This window comes from Odocoileus virginianus, chromosome 23, assembly GCF_023699985.2.
Source record: "Odocoileus virginianus isolate 20LAN1187 ecotype Illinois chromosome 23, Ovbor_1.2, whole genome shotgun sequence".
NCBI classification, from domain to species: Eukaryota; Metazoa; Chordata; class Mammalia; order Artiodactyla; family Cervidae; genus Odocoileus; species Odocoileus virginianus.
In genome coordinates, this window is record NC_069696.1 from 43327429 (window position 1) to 43349343 (window position 21915).

General features: G+C 48.5%; 1 protein-coding gene and 1 long non-coding RNA gene across 6 annotated transcripts in view; one reads left to right on the forward strand and one right to left on the reverse strand.

Annotated features, from left to right (window-relative positions):
- The window catches only part of ABTB3 (ankyrin repeat and BTB domain containing 3), a 473097-nt gene that overhangs the window by 298142 nt on the left and 153040 nt on the right, over positions 1 to 21915 (reverse strand). For 2 of the 5 annotated variants that reach the window (XM_070453997.1, XM_070453998.1), the window contains exon 1: positions 19285 to 21139. The exons of 2 other annotated variants lie outside the window; for them this stretch is intronic. In XM_070453997.1, the coding sequence (XP_070310098.1) occupies positions 19285 to 20425 (1141 nt within the window). In that variant the 5' untranslated portion in view covers positions 20426 to 21139. Of the gene's footprint in view, positions 1 to 19284; positions 21140 to 21915 lie in introns of those variants that run through there. One more of the 5 variants, XM_070453995.1, reaches the window with a different exon arrangement.
- On the forward strand, positions 4431 to 7883 carry LOC110131129 (uncharacterized). The gene is made up of 3 exons (XR_002312089.2): positions 4431 to 4566; positions 4728 to 4846; positions 5700 to 7883. It is a non-coding gene; the product is annotated as an uncharacterized lncRNA (long non-coding RNA).

Here is a 21915-nt window from a genome sequence, read left to right on the forward strand (position 1 = left end):
CCATGGAATTTCCCAGGCAAGAATACTGGAGTGGATTTCCATTTTCTACTCCAGGGGATCTTCCTGACCACGTCTCTGGCGTCTCCTGCATTGGCAGGCAGATTCTTTGCCACTGAACTGCTCAGGAAGCCATGCTGACTGCCCTCGATAGCGTCAACCAGATTAGATTTTTGGTGAGTAAATAACTTAACAACTCCTGAGTCACAATATCCCAAAGTCACTGTCTTCTACATTGGGATTTAGGAAGTCAGGACTGATTCTTTCTGTTTATGTAAAATTGGTTTAGCCACAAAACTCCTTGGGGGGGGGGGGAATGCATATTTCTTTAATACAGAGGCAAGCCAGTTTGAACCTCAGACCTTTGAAGACCACGGGTGAAATGTGCCGACTTCGACAAATGAAAGCCAGCACTTTGGCCTGGAATGCTGGCAAGCGTCTGGCTGGACAGGGTTATTTTAGGTTCAGAGGCAGCTTTGATAGCAGAGTTCTACCTCTGCTCCCTTGTATCAGAAACGCCACCTGGGAGGTGAGGATGCGGCAGTGAAGGAGGGACAAAAAAAGAGCTTCGCATCAGGCAGTGAGCAGAACTGCAAATGAGGAGGATATAGAAAGTCGCGTCTAACTCTGAATATCTGCTGTTGGACCCTGCATTCTCCCAGCTGTGCTTCTTTGCAGCATTTGTTCCCCTCGTCCCCCTTTTCTCTCTCCCACCTCTCTTGGGTCCTGGAGCTCTCCAGGGCTCCAAGCACAGAGCTTAGCTTTCTCCCTGCTCCCCACTGCACCTGGCTCAGTGCTTCCCCGAGCTTCAGCAGGACTCACTCTCCAGACATGTCTCCACGTCCAAAGTCAAAGACAAGGTGTGACCCCAGCCTCCTGGGTAGCTTGAACTTCCTGGGATGTCAGAGCAGGAGGGATCTGCTAATCCTTCAGGCCATTGCTTTTCAAACTTGCTCTAGCAACAGACTCCCTTTTTCAAATGCATTTTATGCAAAAGTCCAATATAAAAACAGATGAATGGGTAGCAACTCTGAGGAAGTGGAGGGGTGGGGGATGGGAAGCTTCCCCATGTGAAGCTTCTACATCTATAGGGTGTATAAGGGTCTATAAGGCCTCTATAGAACTCTTAAGACTTTAAAAAAAAAAGAAAAAGGCCAAGATTCATGAGAACCCAGACTAAAGTCACTGATTTGGCCTAATTCCCTCAGGTTGGATCCCTGGGTGTGGAAGACCCTCTGGAGTAGGAAATGGCAACCTGCTCCAGTATTTTTGTCTGGAAAATTCCATGGACAGAGAAGCCTGGTGTGTTACAGTCTAGGGGATCACAAAGAGGTGGACACGACTGAGCATGCACGCACACACAGGCACACACAACCTCTGTTTATAGATGACACACTGGGGCCATTTTGCCTTCATCCTCTTGAGAAAACATCCCAAACATCCTTCTGGTTCACTATGGTTAGTGTGGTTCCCATTAAGCACATTGATGCTGCTTGTTCACTGGGCCAGAAACAGTGCCCGGGGTACCAGGCAGAAATACCCACCCTGCACCCCCCACCCCCAGCCCAGGATACGATGGTGGGAACAACGTCTCATGTCACGTGACACAGCTGATCACGTTCTCCTCCTAGATATTTCCTTCTGTTGACTTTCAGCATATTTCTAGCTCTCCTTCTTACTGGCTGCTCCTCTCCATCTCCTTTGCTGGCCTTCCTCTTCTGCTCAGACCAAGGAAAGGCTCAGTCCTTGGTGCGCTGGTCTCCTCTACACTCACTCATTAGGTGATCTGGTCCTGTCTCATGGCTTTGAAAACCACTCACATGCTACCAACTCCCAAGTTTGTATCTCCAAACCTTCCTCTCTCCTGAGCACCAGCCATGACTGTCCAACTAATACCTGACGTCTCCACCTGGATGTCTGAAAGGCATCTCAAACTTAGCAGAGCCCCATCTGGACTCCTGATCTTTCCACTGTCTCAAACCTGCTCTTTCTACATCTTCCCCTCAATGAAGGAGTCTTTGGGGCCTAGAAAAGAGAACAACAGTCCCAAAGGCCCCTCGCTGAACCATCTAACTTCGGAGAAAACAGAACAGAACTTTAGCTCCACCCTGATGCTCCAGGCCGGTTGCATCTATCTGGGACTTATCAACCCCTGTCCAGAAACTTTCCACCCCCTACACCTGCCCAGAAGACTTATCGCCCCCTGTCCGGAAACTTTGCACCCCCTACACCTGCCCAGAAGACTTATCACCCCCTGCCCAACTACAAATGTCATCTCAACAAAAGAATACTCAAAATATCCCGCCTGATTGACGTTTCCCTTATCGCTTCCACAAACCTCCCTGTAAGGATGAAGCCTCCCTGACCCCTCTCGGCGCTCAGCCTGGTCATTAGGCCGACTGTCGCTCCTCCTTGCCTGAATAAAGGTAACCTACTTTTGTTGAGGTCATCTTTCCTTTTCTGCCTCGCCCGAACTATACCCTACACTCCTAGTGTATGGCAACTCCATCCTTCCCGTTATTCAGACTAAACCCTGGAGGCACCCTTTTCTCCCCCAATTTATCCACCCCACCCCCACATCCTTTGTTTTCTATGGCTGTAATTCTGTTTGTTTGTAAATAAGTAGTTCATTTGTACTGTTTTTTAGATTTCACATATAAATGATGTCATGATACTTGTCTTTCTCTATTTGACTTACTTCACTTAGCATGATAATCTCTAGGTCCATCCATGTTACTGAAAATGGCATTATTTCATTCTTTTGAATCAGCAGCATTCCACTATATATGTGCATCGCATCTTTATCCATTCATCTGTTGATGGAGACTAGGGATGCTTCCATGTCTTGGCTACTATAAATACTGCCAGTCTGAACATTGGGGTGATTATATCTTTTTGAATTCGAGTTTTCATCTCTTCTGAATATATACCCAGGGGTGGATTGAAGGATCCTACTCTGTTTTTAAAGGGACTTCCACACTGTTTTCCGCAGTGGCTGCACCAATTTACATTCCCACCCACAGTGTCAGAAGGTTCTCTTTACTCCACGCCCTCCTGGAGGCACCCTTGTTCTTCTGTCCTCTCACACCCCACAGCCAATGTGGCCATGACATCTTGCTGACTCCTCCTTTCCATTATGGCCCATATCCAAGCACCCACCCTGCCACCACCCTGGTCCAGGCCACCATCATCTCCTGCCTGCAATACTCTAAGAGTCTCTGCCCACTAGTCCCCCTGCCTTCCCTCATGCTCCTCTAGCATCCACTTTCAACCAACAACCAACTTCAAAAAGATTCTTTTTAAATCTTTAGTCAGATCTTCAAATCTTGACTCAGAACCCTACAGTGAACTTTCCAGCTCACCAAAAACTTTCCAGTTCACTAAAAACTTTCCAGTTCACTGAAAACAAAAGCCAAAGTCTACAGTGGCCCATAAGGGCCTACTTAGCCTGGCTCCTCAGGACTCTCTGCTTCTCTATCTTACCCCTGGCTCGCTCACTTCTATCCACCACACCGGCTTCTTTGCTATTCCTGCCTCAGGGCCTTTGCACTGGCTGTTCCCACTGCCTGGTACACTCTCCTCACCTCCTTCACCTTTCTCTGCACCAAGATCACACGGTCAGTGAGACAACCCTGACCACACTATTTATAATTACGACTCACCATCCCCAGCCCTCCAGATTCTCCCCGCTCTGATCTATTTTTTCCATAGCATGTATCAACTCTAACATGTTTCTGTTAGAAGTATGTTTATTGTTTAGGATCTTATGTTTATTATGTTTATTGTTTAGGGTCTCCTTATGTTTATTGTTTAGGGTCTCCTTCCACTAGAATGCAAGTTCTATGAAGGCAAGAATTTTTGTCTGTTTGAACACTGATGTATGTTAAGTGCCCAGAACCATGCCTCCTCCACAATAGGCTCTCAATAAACATTTATTGAATGAATGAAAAACAAATGATTACTTTGCAGCTTATAGATCACTTTCACATCTGATGATTCCTTTGAGCCTCAAAACTCTGTTGTTTTTTATTTTTGTCAGATAAGGAAACACGTTCAGAGAGGTTAAATAACTTGCCTGAGATCACACAGCTTGTTTCACAGGGGACCTCATACTCTCTTCTGTCCTTAAACTGTCAGGTGCCTCTGATTTAACCACACTGGCAACAGCCCCGCCAAGGCCCAGGCCCCACCCAGCTCTCTCCTGTCCCCCCAGACTTATTCCCCACCATGCTGGGGACCACGTTTACAGGTTTAGTGATTATTTTTTCCCCCAGAGGAGCATTTTGTACTCTTTCCCTAAAATGAACTCATATCTGATTTCTAGGGACCATCTGACACAGACATCAGCTTCCAAGGCCAGCTTCTAACCCCAAGTCCCCCCTCCCGAATACAGGAGGAACACTGATACACTCGCCACTCCCAACCTTCTGTGACACATGCATCATCACACCTGGACATTCTGTAAGGGATGAGAGAGGCGGTGCAGACAGCAGGGAGGGGAGAGAAACCCTGCAAATCAAGAAGAGGCCCTCCCAGTCCTTTCTTAGCAACCAGGGGCTGAAATGCGAGGTCAGTAAGTGCCACTTAAAAACCGCTCCTGCTCTCCTGCTGAGAACTTTCTTTCAGGCCTGAGCCACAGGAACAGCTACAGCAGCAGCTCGTTTATTTCTGCCCCATCCATCACCTCTCAATTGTATATCTGCTCATGATGACTCCCTTTTTTTCCACAGACTACTGGGAAGCACGAGGCAGCACATGGATTCTAGTTTTTACATGAGTGGCCCCCTGGTTTCCTGGTTCTCCTGCTCACACATGGTAAACTGTAGCATTTCTTGGCTTCCATAACCATGTAAGCCAAATCCTTTAACAAATCTCCCCATATATGTGTGTGTGCGTGTGTGTGTGTGTGCCTGTGTGTGCTCATTCGTCTCCAACTCTGTGTGACCCCATGGACTGTAGCCCGCCAGGCTCCCCTGTCCATGTAATTTTCCAGTCAAGGATATTGGAGTGGGTTGCAATTTCCTACTCCAGGGGGTCTTCCCTACCCAGGGATCATACCCTCGCCTTATGGCCTTACGTCTCCTGCATTAGCAGGAGGAGTCTTTCCCACTGCACCACCTGGGAAGCCCATACAGATGTATATATTCTTCTGGTTCTGCTTCTCTGAACAGCTCTAACACTGGGGTAAACAATCAATGTTCACTTTTACCATTACCTACTGCTGGTAATGGGTTTCCAAAGCGTTGCCTCTGTGACACTTGCAACCTTCTATGAATACCAGAATCTGGAAGTATCATGATTTCCTGTTCCTACACAAGGAAACTGAGGCTCAGAGGGGTCACAGACTGTCCAAGGTCACACAGCATGGGCACACCCTGCGAGGCCTGAACCGAGGTCTTCCCACTCACTGGAAGGCTCATCTCCCCTCCTGCACCCCACTCTCTCCCACCCCGGGCTCCCCACAGCCCCCAGCCGTTCCACAGGATACTGCCATCAGAGGCCGTGAGATCACCAGCTTGCTCGTGGTCTGTTCCTTAATCCACAGTCCATGCCGGGAGGCAGGCAAACTTGGGGCAGCAACCAAATCAGCAACAGGAGTGGAAGCAGGTGGGGAGGGTGTGGAGGAGGTCAAGACACAGAGAGAGGTGGGGGGCCTCACACTGGCCCCTGGAACTGAGCCTTTGCCCCCTCGCCTGCACCAGCCTGCCCCAGTGATCTGAGTGTGAAGCAACGACAGACTCATCAACTGGCCCCCAAATGGCAGCTGCAGGATGGAGAGACCAGGGGGGCAGGGGTTGGTGAGAAGGCGTCGAAAGACAGAAGAACAAGATACAGAATTCAGAGATGTTAACATGGGGAGGAGATGCAGACTCTTCACCCCCACCCTCCCTGGAGGCAAACTCCAGCACCAGAAGAGAATTTCACATCTTAACCCCAGCCCCACGCCAGGCTCCAAATGTCTGGTGTCCCTGTGCTGGTCACAAATACTCCCGGAAGCATGAGAGAGGGGCAGCTGGACTCATCTCACATCTGAGGAGGCTTTGTCCTTGCGTCACGTGAACCTCTCCTAAGTATTCCATTGGCCAAAAAGTTTGTTTGGGCTTTTATTAAGCTGAGATGGCAAAACCCAAACAAACTTTTTGATCAATCCAATAGTTCCTTCCATGGGTGCAGTTTTACTTCTGGGTGATTTTTTTGTGAATAAACTAGACTTGCCTCAGGCCTTCAAGCTGCATGAGGGCATGTGAAGTTTTGTTCACAAGCATGAACCCAGGCCCTGATCCTCAAAGTCAGCCAAGAAAAGGCTGAAGGGCCTAAGCGAGGGAAAAACCATGTATTCATGTATGCTCCCCAGTATTTGACACTTTAGAGGTATTCAGAGAGAGAGAGAGGAGGTGATCTGTGTGTGCCTGCTTCTCACAGGCATCCTGACCCCCTGGCTGGCATTGTCATCTGGATTAGGAAGAAACAATGATACACATTAGCCCAACCCCCACTGAACCCAAGCAACCTCAGCCTCCTTCAGGTTCTACTTACCCTGTAGAGCTGCCTCTCTGATTTGCTCTCAGATGTTCACGAACTGGGGAACCACTCGCTTGATCTTGCCTTCTGCATACCTGAACTGCACAGTCATTGCTTCCCTTGGCTCAGCCACAAGCTAATCGAGACCTCTGCAAGCTTCTAGACTAGCATACCTTCTGCTGTGAGGTGCACACAGAGTAAAACCCACAGTGTTACACCCAGGCTGTAAGTTAATCTCCAAAACTGCTGTCTGTTGACAAGGCAGCCTCTCACCCCACTCTGCCGCCCAGGAGTGATCTGGTTTGGAGGAGACAATGCATCACAGTGGAGGAGAGATGAGCTAAGAATCCAGAAAGCTGGGTTACCGGTCCAGCTCTGCCACGGAACCTTGTGACCACGGGGAAGGCAGTATCAGTGTCTCACTCTGGGCCTCGTATTCCCACCTGTAAAATGTGAGAGGTGAACCAGAAGCTTCCTTGGCATGAAGCATGGCATGGGTGGGAGGCAGGTGAAATGTGAAGTCTCTCAGGCTCAAGTTCAAATCCCTGCTCTGTCATTTCATGTCTCAGCAACTCTGAGAAAGTTACTGAGTGCTTGGTAGCCTCAGATTCTTCCTATGTAAGATGGAGATGATAACAATACGTCACTGGCATTACTATGTTCACCCTTCCCTTCCCGTCTGCTCTCCAAACTGCTTTTTAAAGCACAAATCTGATCACAGGTGTCTCCCTCCTTGAAAAGTGAAAGTGTTAGCCACTCAGTTGTGTCTGAATCTTTGTGACTGTAGCCCGCCAGGCTCCTCTGTCCATGGAATTTTCCAGGCAAAAATACTGGAGTGGATAGCCATTCCCATCTCCAGGGGATCTTCCGGACCCAGGGATTGAACCCAGATCTCCTACACTGCCGGTGGATTCTTTACCATCTGAGCCACCTGGGAAACCCTCTCTACCTCCTTAAAAGCTTCTAAAGGCTCTCCAGTGTCCTTGGAAAGAGACAGAGCCCTTACTCTGGAAGACGCTTACTCCAACCTCTATCCAGCCCCCCTCACTTGCCTCTCCCATTCCAGTCACACTGGCTGCTCTCCTCTCACCATCCTCCCTTCTGCCACAGGCACTTTGCATACTGTTTGCATACATGGAATACTCTGCTACCTTTCCAACCAAACATGCCATGCTTCAACCTCACTCAGGCCTCACTTCCTCACTCCTGACTACATCTAGAGTCTCAGTAAAGACTCTTACAGTCCCCTGTATTTCTCCTTTGTACTCACTGTCACAGTTGTAAATTTACATCCGAATGATTGCTTTGGGGCTTCACTGGTAGCTCAGCTGTTAAAGAACCCGCATGCCATGCAGGAAACACAGGAGATGCAGGTTCAATCTCTGGTCGGGAAGATCCCCTGGAGAAGGAAATGGCAATCCACTCCAGTATTCTTCCCTGGAAAATTTAATGGATAAAGGTGCCTAGCAGGCTACAGTCCATGCGGTCACAAAGAGTCAGACACGACTGAGCTCACACTAGAGGAAGGAAAAGGATTCTTTGATGACAAAACTAAGTCCTGCAGTCTCCATGAGGACAGAGACCATGCTGCTTAACATGGTCTAACACAATGCCTGTAGAAAAAAATTTTAATGAACACAATAAAACCCAACAAGGCTGACATCTATTAAGCAATTTCTATATGCCAGTCACCCCCTAAAAGCCCTAAGAATTAGGTTTTATTGTTTTTCTCATTTAACAAAAGGAAGATTGAGTTGCAGAGGGGTTAGGTAAGTTGCCCAATATCACACAGCTAGTAAGGTATTTAATCATATAAGCCTGCTTACTGGAAAATTATTTAAAACCTTTCACTCAACAGAAGAATCAGGGTACAGGGAACAGATCTTCAGGCAAGGAGGCTGGCACTCCTTAAGCACTTCATCATCATCATCATAATTGCTAACAGACAATTGATGTATTCAGTTATGGTATGTTCAATATTATTCTGAGGATTTTATGTAAATTAACTTATCCTCCCAAAGACCCTACGGGGGGAGTGCTGCCATTATCCTCATTTAACAGATGAGGAAACTGAGGCTTAGAAAGATTAACTGGCTTGCCCACAGTTACCTGGCTTACAGGTAGTAGACTCTGTGTGTGTGTGTGTGTGTGTGTGTGTGTGCGCGTGTATGTTAGTCACTCAGTCGTGTCCGACTCTTTGCAACCGCATGTACTAGAGCCCACTAAGCTTCTCTGTCCATGGAATTCTCTATGTAAGAATACTGGAGTGAGTAGCCATTCCCTTCTCCAGGGATCTTCCCGACCCTGGGACTGAACCTGGGTCTTCTGCATTGCAGGCAGAAGTAGAGAGTGGGTCCACCTAATTCCAGCATCTGGGAAAACCCAGCCTGTGATTCTCAGGGAGGACAGATTTCCCACCAAGTTTCCGGTTTCTGCACTCAGTTCTAATAAGCAGACTCAAGCGCCTTCTAGCACTGAGCCTGCCCAGCTAGACAGGGTATGGACAGGGCTGTCCCCCGGAGGCCACAAAGCCACCCGCTGCTCCAGGGCCTCAGCTGAGGCGGCTGCATAGCATCGTCATGAACAGTGACTCACGGGGCAGCCATGGAAAAGGAAGACAGTGGGGGCTAAAAAAAGACCTGTGACCACATATTACAGAGAGGACGATCATCAACCATGACCACCAGGGCAAGCCCTGCCTCCACTCCACACACACCCTCTAGCTGCGCTGGAATCCTGCTCAGGGATCCTCTCAGAGGCTCCTTTGAACCAGACTTCACGACTGGGCCTCAGCTGCTCAGGGAACAGGCTCTGAAGCCCAAATTCTAACTCTACCCCTCAGTAGCAATGGCATCGTGGACCAGTCATGGAACCCATCCGAGCCTTAGTTTCCTCCCCAGTAAAATGGGGATAAGAAACACCCACTTCACAAGAACAGTGTGGAGATGAAATGAGCTAATGTGTGTGAAAGGCCTCACACAGTACTCAGCTCAGCAGCTGTCAGTTCCCCCCGGGATGAAAGGAAGGGGGTGGCGGAGCGGAGAAGACAGGCACATAGTACCATTTTCCTGGAGCGCCCACTCTTTGGGGTTCATATGTTACCTGCACCTGAGAGCTTCATACCAATTCACTGTGAATCCACATAGCATCCTGCTTCCAGAATATGATGTCGGTAACAAGAATACTCGCTAAAGAATAACAGTTGTTAAATATGTACCATGGATGAAACACTGGGGAACACATTTTGCACTTATCACATTATTATTTTAATATTACTTTGATCATCATAAACATTTCATAAGGCAGTCCAGAGCCATACTGCCCACATTCAAATCTGACACAAACGCTTACTAGTTGTGTCAGCTTAGGTAAATTCTTTAAACTTCCTGTTCCTCAACTTCCTAATCTGTAAAGTGGGGATAATAATAATAGCACATATTTCATAAAGTTGTGGCTAGGATTAAAACAGTTAATACATGATGGCAGAGATGTTTACTGCCCTACCCAAAATTAATGCTCCTTTAACAGTGTAGAATTGTGGCTAGGAGTGTCTGCCCTGTTGGAAACCATAATTTCCAGTCCCTGATATCTAGTTGAGGCCATATGACTAAACTCTGATGTTTGGAATGTGGAAGAAATTAATATACCCACACTCAAGACTATCCTATAAAAACCTCCCCATCATCTTCACTGTTGCCCCCAATCAAGGAAATTCTTGAGAGTCGCATATTCTAGATGGCCGATCCTCTATCAGATTCCATGAAACAGAGCATCTCCTTCCACTAGCTTCAACTGGACTCAATATGAATGAGAAAACAACTTTGATTGTGTTCAGTCGCTGAAATGTTAGAATTTAACTGTTGCGACAGCTTGCATTACCCTAACTAATAAAGAAACTGAAATTGACACTGGAAGTAGGGTACTTATATATGTGGCATTGGCTTAGAAGTCAAATGGTAGGTTAAGATGTTCAAGGCTGGAAAACTGGAGTCTCATGTTTTGCAGCAGTGAAATGTTTAGTTAAACTGTCACTATGATAATTTAGAAGGCAGAACTTATGCCTACCAAGTCTGTAAGCTCTAGGGAAAAAAGATTGAAAAATAATGGGTAAGAGGGTTTGCTGCTTGTTCTGGGCTAAGTTTAGTAAGATATTAGGGGAAGAGAGGATCACAGGCATGAACCAGTCAGTTAGTACATAAAATTGGGGAGGAGTAGTGGAGACATGCAGAAGACAGCTGTTCCTAGATACTGAACAATAAGAACAAAGATTGAGCAGACGTCTAAGTGAAGCATCAGTTAGAACTGTACATGGAACAACAGACTGGTTCCAAAGCGGGAAAGGAGTATGTCAAGGCTGTATATTGTCACCATGCTTATTTAACTTATATGCAGAGTACATCATGAGAAACGCTGGGCTGGATGAAGCACAAGCTGGAATCAAGATTGCCGGGAGAAATATCAATACCTCAGATATGCAGATGACAACACCCTTATGGCAGAAAGTGAAGAACTAAAGAGCCTCTTGATGAAAGTGAAAGAGGAGAGTGAAAAAGTTGGCTGAGAGCTCAACATTCAGAAACCTAAGATCATGGCATCCAGTCCCATCACTTTATGTCAAAGAGATGGAGAAACAGTGGAAACAGTGGCAGATTTTATTTTTCAGGGCTCCAAAATCACTGCAGATGGTGACTGCAACCATGAAGTTAAAAGACACTTGCTCCTTGGAAGGAAAGTTATGACCAACCTAGACAGCATATTAAAAAGCAGAGACACTACTTTGCCAACAAAGGTCCATCTAGTCAAAGCTATGGTTTTTTTCCAGTAGTCATGAATGGATGTGAGAGTAGGACTATAAAGAAAGCTGAGCACTGAAGAATTGATGCTTTTGAACTGTGGTGTTGGAGAAGACTCTTGAGAGTCCCTTGGACTGCAAGGAGATCCAACCAGTTAATCCTAAAGGAAATCAGTCCTGAATATTCACTGGGAGGACTGATGCTGAGGCTGAAACTCCAATACTTTGGCCACCTGATGTGAAGAGCTGACTCATTTGAAAAGACCCTGATTCTGGGAGTAAGGAGGAGGGAGGAGGAGGGGACAACAGAAGATGAGATGGTTGGATGGCATCACCGACTTGATGTGAGTTTGAGTAAACTCTGGTAGTTGGTGATGGACTGGGAGGCATGGCATGGTGCAATCCATGAGGTCACAAAAAGCCTGACATGACTGAGCGACTGAACTGACTGAACCTAGTGAAATAAATGTCAGATAGAATGTATAAGGTTCCCACCTAAGCCTGATGGCCTCATTAAGTTGAGAGAGAAATAGAGGTTTGGGGTGAAGGAAGAAATAATCCAGGCTTGAGAATTAGGTCTAGGAAATAACTGGCTGCTGGTAAGCTCAATGTCATAGATGAAAATCCTACTGAGCTGTTGAGGGAATTGCAATGGCAAAATCTATAAGCCTGGATTTTAAAAATCTTTTACTGTTAAAGCATTAAAATAATCCTTGCGTGCATGCAAAGTTTCTTCAGTCATGTCTGACTCTTTGCAATCCCACGGACTCTATGTTAGCCCACCAGGCCCCTCTGTCCATGGGATTCTCTAGGCAAGAATACTGGAGCAGGTTGCCATGCCCTCCTCCAGGGGATCTTCCCGACCCAGGGATCAAATTTGCATCTCTTATGTCTCCTGCATTGACAGATGGGTTCTTTACCACTAAAGCCACATGAGAAGCCCCAAACAATCCTTGGGCCCCTTAAAGTTCAAGGCAAAAACTAGATTACTAGATTTAGAGCCTCAAAGAGGTCATATTCCCTAAGACCCACTTGAAGGGTGGCCAAGAAGCATCAGGAACGGTAATCCTCCTACAGGGCAGAGCCGCAAGTGTGAAGAACAATGAACCGGGAAACTGCTCCCCGAGAGCAGAAGTGGGGCTTAAGCAAGGAAGCCTCACCCATGGTCTGCTGGGCAGACTTCATAACTACTAGGGGCCAGTGACTTCCGTGTATCTCCCACCATGGCCTTTTCCTAATGGGTTATCCTCCGACATGGCATACAGGCACAGAGGGGAAGATAATGAGTTTCTTTTGGATCCTAGGTCCCTGAACCATGAGGAGCCACATTCAACCCCATGGATAGGACAGGAATTCACCCAAAGATCCAGAACTTCAAGTTGAAAGTAGTGACAGGATAAAACATGAGGATCCTCCCTTAGAGGAAGGGAACCATGTTTTGTGCTCTGAGAAGAAGGAAACATGGAGATATTTGCTGGCCAGAGGGCCCATGACATACCTGGCCAGTGATATACAAACATGATGATGAAGGCTCCTTTCAGGCTTAGCCCATAACACCATTCTTAAGATGCCTCACGTTCTCCTTCCTCTACCTATGGGCTGGATAAATGTCCAAGGAAGGCCCTAAAGGCCACAGGTTGAACATAAAGAAAGCACTCTCTCCATCAGTCTTGGTATTCAAATGACACTCCAGTTCACTCCCACCACACTCCTCTCCCAATCAGTCTTTAGTGAGTAAGAAATGACTAGTCAGTCATTAAAAAGAATACATTTGAATCAGTTCTAATGAGGTGGATGAAACTGGAGCCTATTATACAGAATGAAGTAAGTCAGAAAGAAAAACACCAATACAGTATACTAATGCATATATATGGAATTTAGAAAGGTGGTAACGATAACCCTGTATGCAAGACAGTAAAAGAGACATAGATGTATAGAACAGTGTTTTGGACTCTGTGGGAAAAGGCGAGGGTGGGATGATCTGAGAGAATAGCATTGAAACATGTATATGATCATATGTGAAACAGATCGCCAGTCCAGGTTCGATGCATTAGACGGTGCTCAGGGCTGGTGCACTGGGATGACCCAGAGGGATGGGATGGGGAGGGAGGTGGGAGGGGGGTTCAGGATGAGGAACACATGTACACCCATGGCTGATTCATGGCAATGTATGGCAAAAACCACTACAATATTGTAAAGTAATTAGCCTTCAATTAAAATAAACAATTTTTTTTTTAAAAAGAAAGAAATGACCTTCTTGTGTTAAGCTCCTAAGATTTGGAGGTTGTCTTTTACAACAGCTAATGTAACTGTAACAATTATAATATATAGCACTCTTCGAACAGTGCTTGGCATGTAATAAGCACTGCACAAGTGTAGCTATTACTATTACAAAACCCATTTTACAAATAGGGAAACTTATGGGTGTGTCTGACTCCCAAGTCAATTACTATTTTATATTTACTTCTCAGTTAAAGATAGATCCATTTTATAGGTAAGTTTGGTGTCTGGCTCAAGGTCAGAAATAACCACAGATCCAGAATTAGGGGCCTTTCTTCTATTCACAGGTTATTAGCCACCCCACCCCTTAACCCAGATCTCCAGGTTGGCTCCCCATTGTTTTATTTTGTTGTTATTTTTATGGTGTGTTTCAGGAAACACTCTACTTAGAAATACCCCAGCACTGAACTGGTAAATCTGAATAGAAAACCAAGTAATCCTCCACTGACCCAAATTTCAAGTTTTAATTTACATTGAGTTAGTTAATTAAAAACGTGCTCTGTAAGCATAGACACTGACATGGCTGGCTGCTGAAATGGCTTTTGCGGTTCTTCGCAAAAAGCTGGGTTTCTTCTCTTATGGTTTTGTCCAGCACAGCAACCCTGAACTATGGAATAACTCAACCAGCTCCGGGGATCTGAGGGAAGATGGGTAGGGGGGGTCGATTTGGGGGATGATGGATGGGCCAGGAAAACAGCTGAGTAAGCATTTAATCAATGGAGCAACAGAAAAGCAAAAGACCTGAACACCAACTTACCCACCAAACCAGGGGTGGTGAGGTGAGGGCTCATGTTAATTAATGTTTATGAAGTGATTAGGGATCCCAGAAGTGAATGAGACTATTCAAAATCCCCTTATTATTATTATCACGTCTGAATAATCTGTTTTTTAAGGAAGCCACTATTATTGAGTGTCTACGATGTGGCAGTTGCTTTCACACATCTGATCTAATTCTTTTAATCACCCTTATGTGGTAGGTGTGGGTTTTCTTCCTTTTTTATGTCTTTTTTGGTTTTGTAATCCTCACTCTGCAGATGAGAAAAACAAATTCAGCAAAATTAAGTCACCTGCTGAAGAGTGGCAGAACTGAAATCTGAGGTTAGATCTTTCTAAGTGTAAAGCCCCTCTCCCTTTCATCACACCACACTGCCTCTTGCAATCTTCTCTTCAAATTCTTTCTGCATTTAAAGCAAAATTCCATCCAAGGATGCCTGTGTCTTTTTATGTCTTCTTTTTACTGAAGTGTAATTTGAAATGCAGTGAAACACACATATCTTAAGTTTACAATGCAATGCATTTTGACAAAGGCACATACCTCTGAACCCACACCCCTATCAACAGAAGGACATTTCTATCACCCAGAAAGCTCCTTGGTGCCCTTCTCTAATGACGCCTTTTTTTTTTTAAAGGAAATACAGTCAATAAAATGAGCTACTTTCCTTTGATCAAGCAATCTATTTGTGACCTTCGCAATGAGGCTATGTGCATGAGGTTAATCTCTGAGGTGGGCACACTGACTTATTTGATGCTTTGAATATCAGGAAGATTCGGATAAAATTCTGCACCCTGTTGGTTCCATCCACATTGAACACATGGATAAGACAAAGATAACAGATATCATTATGCCTGAATTATATGACTACCATCACCATTTTGGCCCCTAAAATATGTCATGCACCAGACTGTAATATTTATATAAATAATTTCATTTAATCCTCATAATTATCACCTCTACTTTGCAGCTGAGGAAACTGGGGCTCAGAGTGATTAGGTATGATACATAAGAACACACAGCTAGAAAAGTGTAAGCCTTGAAATTCAAATCCAGGATACCTGATTTCACAGACTTTTACAGAAGCTGATGGGTAAATTTTATATCTCAAGGATGTAAGGGGCTCGTTATAATCATTCAACAAATAGTACCCAGGATTTACTGAGGGTTAGGTGCTGTGCTGAGTGATATGGAGAAAGATACAAAGATGACAAAGATACAGTCTCAACTGTTAGTGCCACAGTGCAACAGGGAATCGCGTAGAGCAAAGTCAGGGTCAAGATTCCCACTGGATGGGGAAAGGGCTGTGGAAGGCCTAGGTTTGGGGAGGAAAAAAGGGTTGCATCAAGGAAGGCCTCACAGAGATTCCAGAAAGACAGTTTTTGAACCAAGTCTTTGGGGATGAGTGGGAACTGGCCAGCTCTGATGGGGTTTAAGGTAAATGATTGCACAGATAATGGTGTGGTGAAGCACTTCTGCCTGCTCTTTATTGAGCTTTAGCAAAATCAATCAAGCCAAATTCTAAACCCCCTACTGAAATGCAACCCTCACTGAGTTGTCTTATTTGTTACCCCAGATACTCTAAACAGCTGAGAGTCAATGAAAGAATAAAACCAGCTTTGAAAAGTAAAACAGTCACCACAGAGTTCACACCCTAAGCCCACGCATGTGATTCCTGAAAGCCAGCAAGCCCTCACTGAGAGCCAATTATCTTTTGTTTTCTGAGTGAAGTCCCATGTGATCCATTTCCTGATTCTTTGGGTCATAGGTGCAGAAAATTAGAAAGGGGGACAGGTACAGAGATGGCAGTAAGAAGGGGCAACCAAGGTAGAAAGACTTGAAAAGATGATTCAAGGAATTCAGAATTCCACAATTAGTTTCTGGATATCACTGTACAATATTATACAACAGCTTGCTCAACTCAACAGGCATCTAAGAAGCTGTGTACCGGAAGCTTATAGTTAATTAAGGGCAGCAAGGATGGCCTGAAGGCAGGGAACTCATCTGTCACTAAAGAGCAAGACATTTATGTTACCTGTGCCTCAATTTCCTCCTCTGTATAATGGGGATAATAGCAGTACCTTTCCAAGTGAATGTTGAGGGTTAAATGGGTCAATATACAGAGTGGTATTGAATGCATGTTAGCTGTTATTAGCTTGTACTGCTACTTGCTCAATGCCTAGATTTAGTAACTATTCAATAATATTGATGAACAAATGATTTCAGGAATGAATAAGTGACACTACTGAGTTAAAGGGGGAGAAAGATTATGTAAGGCATGGGCTCCTTAGTAAAACTTGCAGATCAGAAAGAATGTCATGCAAAATAGTTGAAGAAATAGATTTGATGTTTAATGTATGTTTCAGATACCTAAAAAATTAATTGCTCATTTCTTGCTGCTTCCTTCCATTTTTAACAAGCCCAAGGAAAAGAGGTGAAGAGATCACAATGAAATTACAGTATGTTTCATATGACAAGATGGTGGAAGGGGCCCTGAGACTTACGAGTTAAGCTCTGTGGTGTGGAAATGCTGCAATGAGAGCAAACCCCAACCACCACACACTCACCCTGCCCCAAACCAGCTCTGTGGTCTCCTCCTTCCTCAAATTATACTTACTCCAAAAAGGATAAACACAAAAACTGTCTTTAAAAGATGCTAAAGATCATAAAAGTAAAACCAACTTGAAAAAATATAGAGGCTACTAACACAGACAGACAGAGCTACAAGAGGACTTGGGAGTGTATTACAGATTGAGGCCTTCATTACATAGAAGAGGAGACTGAGGCCCAGAGAAGCAAAGTCAGTTATGACCCACAGTCACAACTTCAAGAGAATGGCCAACTCAGAGGTGAAGCAGGACACCCAGATTCCCAAGTGAAGTGAAAGTGCAGATGGCTCAGTCCTGTCCCACTCTTTGTGATTCCGTGGACTGTAGTCCACTGAAGCCTGGCAGGCTCCTCTGTCCACGGAATTCTCCAGGCAAGAATATTGGAATGGGAAGCCATCCCCTTCTCCAGGGGATCTTTCCTACCCAGGGATCCAACCCGGGTCTCCTGTGCTGCAGGCAGATTCTTTACGTCTGAACCACCAGGGAAGCCAAACTGGAGTCCAAAGGGTAATCCTTTTCTTCCCAAAGGAAACAGGAGTGGGAGGAGATTCCAGTCGGAACAGCAGGTAAGGGTTGGGGGGCGGGGAGGTAAGAACAGGGGCGGTGGGCTCACGCGGGCGGGAAGAAAATTAAGTCTCTCTGTACTTTTTGTGGGGGCAGGGTTTCAAACAGAAATTATCCAGTCCAAAGCTCCTGGGTTTTACAGGTGAATCCTTATTCTCCTCCAGAAGAAACACACACAAAGACCAATGCCTTCTCCCAGGTGTTTCCATCTCATCAGGATTTCACAGGTAGGGGTGGCCCTGCATGTGAAGCTTTCCAGGTATCCTCCCTTTAGAGGTTTCGCTCTCCTACAGGCAGCAGAGGGGCAAGGGCTTTGGCGAAGATGTGGGAGGAGTCTTGATGAGCATCGACGAGTTGCCAACCTTACCCCACTACCCACGCTCCCCCGCGCGCACACACACACTTTTTGCTTCTTCCTTCCCCTCCCCCAACGATGACCAAAGCCAGGTGAGCAGGCTGACAACTGGAGGTTCACTTTCCAAAGGGCTTCTGCTGGAGCTGCTTGCTTCTGCGCACACCCACAGAAACACGCGCGGAGGCGCGCACACAGACTCTCACAAATACGCACACACTCGGCACCCCCAGAGGCCGGGCCGCGCCCGCTGCATCTCTGCTTCGGCCCGGGGGAAACTGACAGGCAGCAACATGAATGAAATCTGCCCAGAAAGACTGCATTTCAGCTCCAACCACGCAGCCGCCAGCCAAACCGCCGAATATGTAACAAAGTTTTATTTCGCTTTTGGAGTTTCCAGTTACACTTCTACCATTTCCTGTGGAAAATTGAAGCTTTGAAGTGTCTAGCTCCGGCTTTCGCAGACAGGCAGGACCGCCAGCTCGAGCTCTCGAAAACAAACGCCCCGGCCCCACCCCCTCCGCCACCAGAACTGCAGGTTCAAACCCACCCAGCTCCGGCCTTCAAAATAGGGGTTGCGGAAAGGAATCACAGAACCTGCTGGAAACCACCTCTTAAACTGGCAGTCTCCCGGGAACTCCGCCCCACTCCCATCCTGACGGGATCCCTTAAGCCAAGTGGTGACAGCCGCAGCTCCCAGACAGACAACGGCGGCAAGAGCTGGGAGGTGTCCATCAGGGGGATTGTCCATTGCGCAGCGCCCACCAGCTGTGAGCTCTGGCCTCAAAAACTGCCCCAGAAAAATTGCCCGTTCCATCCTCTCACCACGTACACCATTCCCCAACTAGGCCGAGTGAGCTCTCAGTCTGCCTTAACGGCCACGGGGCCTCTCCTTCACCAGCTCACCGACGGCGTCCCGAGGGCGCCGGAAAGCAAGCGAAATGGGCGGCGGAAGGAGGAAAGCGTCTCCTCCCGAGTTCCAGGGAGCCAAACTCCTTCGCCCGGGTATTTGTCATCTTTAAGGTCAAAAACAAAAAACAAAAACCCCACAGGGCTCTGGCAGAAATATATACTAGGCTCAAAGGATCGCCCCCCAAAGTGGCGCTGTGTTCTTCCTACAGCCTGCAGGAGGCAGCCGCGGCTCCGCCGGGGATTGCGGGCGGAACCGCAAGCTCTCTAGCTTGGGACCCTACCAGCCGCGTAAAGTACGCGCAGCGCATCCCGAAAGCAGGAGGCGCTAGGTGGGGTTTCTGGCCGTCTTCAGATCGGCGGTCCCCTCAGAGGTTTAAGATAGCAGCGGACGGCCGAAAGGACGCGGGAGGGGACCGAAGGGCCAACTTACGAGGAGAGTTGGCTGCGTTGGATAGGAGGGGGCGGCACCCGCGCGGCCACTTACCGCTGGCGTTCTTCCCGCAGATGAGGTGCTGGTAGGGCTGCAGCAGCCCCCAGATCTCGGAATCGTTGTTGACCGTGTACTCCAGCGTCTCCACGGTGAACTTGGGCGCCTCGTGGAGGGCGTGGTGGTGGTGGTGGTGGTTGGAGGCGGCTGCCGGTGGGGCTGCGGCGGCGGCAGCAGCAGCGACGGTCGGCGGGGCGCAACAGCTGCTGCCCCCGCTGGCGCTGCTGGCTGCGCTGCAGGCGCCGCCGCTCGCCGCTCCCCCTCCCGGGACCTCCCGCTCCTTATCCGCTGCGGGGGCTGCTCCGGGGCCCGAGCCTTGGCCTGGGCCGGAGCTGGAGCCCGGGCCCGGGCCGCTGCAGCTCCTGGGCAGCCCGGAGGCCACGACCCGCGCGTAGATGTCCCGGAATAGGCTCTCCATGCAGGCCGTCAGGTAGATGGCTGCGTGCTCGTGGATGCGCAGCGCCACGCGGCTGTCCACCATCCAGCGGTACACGCGGCCCACAGAGAAGGTGAGGCCGCAGCGCGCCGATTTGCCGCGGCCCAGGCGGTCGCCACCGGCACTGCTCATGTTATAGAGGGATAGCGCAGCCAGCGCGGCCGCCGTGCAGTGCGCCGCCAGGCCCCAGGACAGCACGATCTCCATGGCGCTCTGGATCTCATACTTGGTGCACTTAGCGAAGCGCAGGCTCAGGCGCTGTGCCTCCTTGGCGATGCGTACCAGCGCCCGGCTCACCAGCGTCGACAGCTTGGCCAGTGCGTCTTTAGGCAGGCCGCCGGGGGCCACCGGGCCTGCCCGGGGATCCCGTGAGCGGAGGAGCAACGCCTCCAGCTCCTGGAGGGTCCAGGGGACCTCGTCGAGGTCCGGCAGCAGCCGCGAGCAGTGCTGGCCGGCACAGTCCAGCCCCTCGGAGTCTTCCACCAGGGCAGTGTTGACAGTGTCAAAGCTGTTGTGCCGGCTGTGCATGGAGTCAGTTAGAGGCGGCCAGCAGCTCCCGCCATACGGGGACGCCGGGTGCGAGTCGGAACAGCACAGGGACAAGTTGGAGGAGCGGACTGAGTCCGCCGCGCCACCATAACCCGAGTCCAGCGTTAGATCCTCCAGCGTCCGCACCACCGGCTTCTTACCTCTTCTGGCCATCGCTGCGCCACTTCATGCCGCCGGGGAGCCGAGGGGAAGGAGCAGCGAGGAGCAGCGGGCGCCGGGGCGCGGGAAGAGCCGAGTCGGCGCCGCTTCGGCTCACTTTTCCACCAGCCGCTGCTACCAAGTGTGACTACTTTCGGATGCCTCCCCGAGCCGTCGCCGCTGGAATCCACAGGGCACACCAGGGAGTCATCTTCCAGAGCCCAGGCCGGATCTGGGGCGCGCTAAGGAGCGAGTCAGGCCGGGGGAGAAGCTCACGCCGGACTCGCCCCTTTCTTCCAAAATAAAATAAAAGTGTCTGATCCGCTCGCTACTGGGCCGGGCTGGGCGCAGAAGCCGCTGGACGCCGGTCTCGGTGTTCGTAGGACGGAAATTTATTCAGATGCCGCCGCGGCGGCAGCTCCGCCGGCAGCTGGCTCTTGGCTCTCGGCTCCCCAGTTCCCGGTTCCCGGGCCGGGGTTCACTCGGTGTTCGCCCGCCCGGCACTGAAGAGCAGCAGCGACCGCGGCGGCTGCAAACCCTGCCGAACCCCGCAAGCCCTGGGCAGCCAGCGGGGCGGGCGTATGTAAAGCAGGGCCGGCGGAGAGCCAATGGGATTGGAGGATGCTAATTAGCTTTAAATAAATATATATATATACTCCTCAGCTCCACGCAGCCCCGCCCCTCAAACACGCCCCCGGCCTGGGACCGAGGCTGCAGGAAGTGGGGAGCTGGGGCCTGAGAACCGGGGTTGGGTGTGTGGGGGGGTGGGGGCAGTGAGAGGTTAGAAACGCGGATGATTATTAGAAAAGCAGGATGATTATCCCTGCTGTCCCTACCCTTCAGGTTTCGGCTTTGATACCAGACCTGGAGAAGGGTAGGTTGGACAGGTGACCCACCCACCTACCGAGTTGTGCTCCCCCCAGCGGTTCACAACGTCTGCTTGGGGTCGCTTTCTGCCCATGCGTTTCGGATTTCACTTTCCTTTTTCTTTCTCTAGTACACAAAGTACGTTTTTTCTTCCTTTCCTGCCTCCCCCACCTTCGGGTCCCCAAAACGATTAATGCTGCCCTCTTTCAGACCCAGTTTGCCAGAGTGGAGATGAGAAACCAGACAAGCAGAGGGATAAGGAATGGACAAGGCTGGAAGGCTGTCTCTGGACATTAACCGACAGCCACCAGGGCTCGTGAACTACATTCCTTTAGTAGCCAGGAGGACCCTGAGTCCATCCTTCAAGTGCCTGGGGGTGGACTGGAGAGAAGTCTTGCTGTGGTTTAGTTGCTAAGCCCTGTCGGACTCTTTGCGACCCCATGAACTGTAGCCCGCCAGGCTCCTTTGTTCACCGGATTTTCCAGGCAAGAATACTATATGGAATTTAGAAAGATGCTAACGATAACCCTATATGCAAAAGAGAAAAAGAGACTCAGATGTATAGAACAGACTTGTGGACTCTGGGAGAAGGCGAGGGTGGGATGTTTCAAGAGAACACCATTGAAACATGTATATTA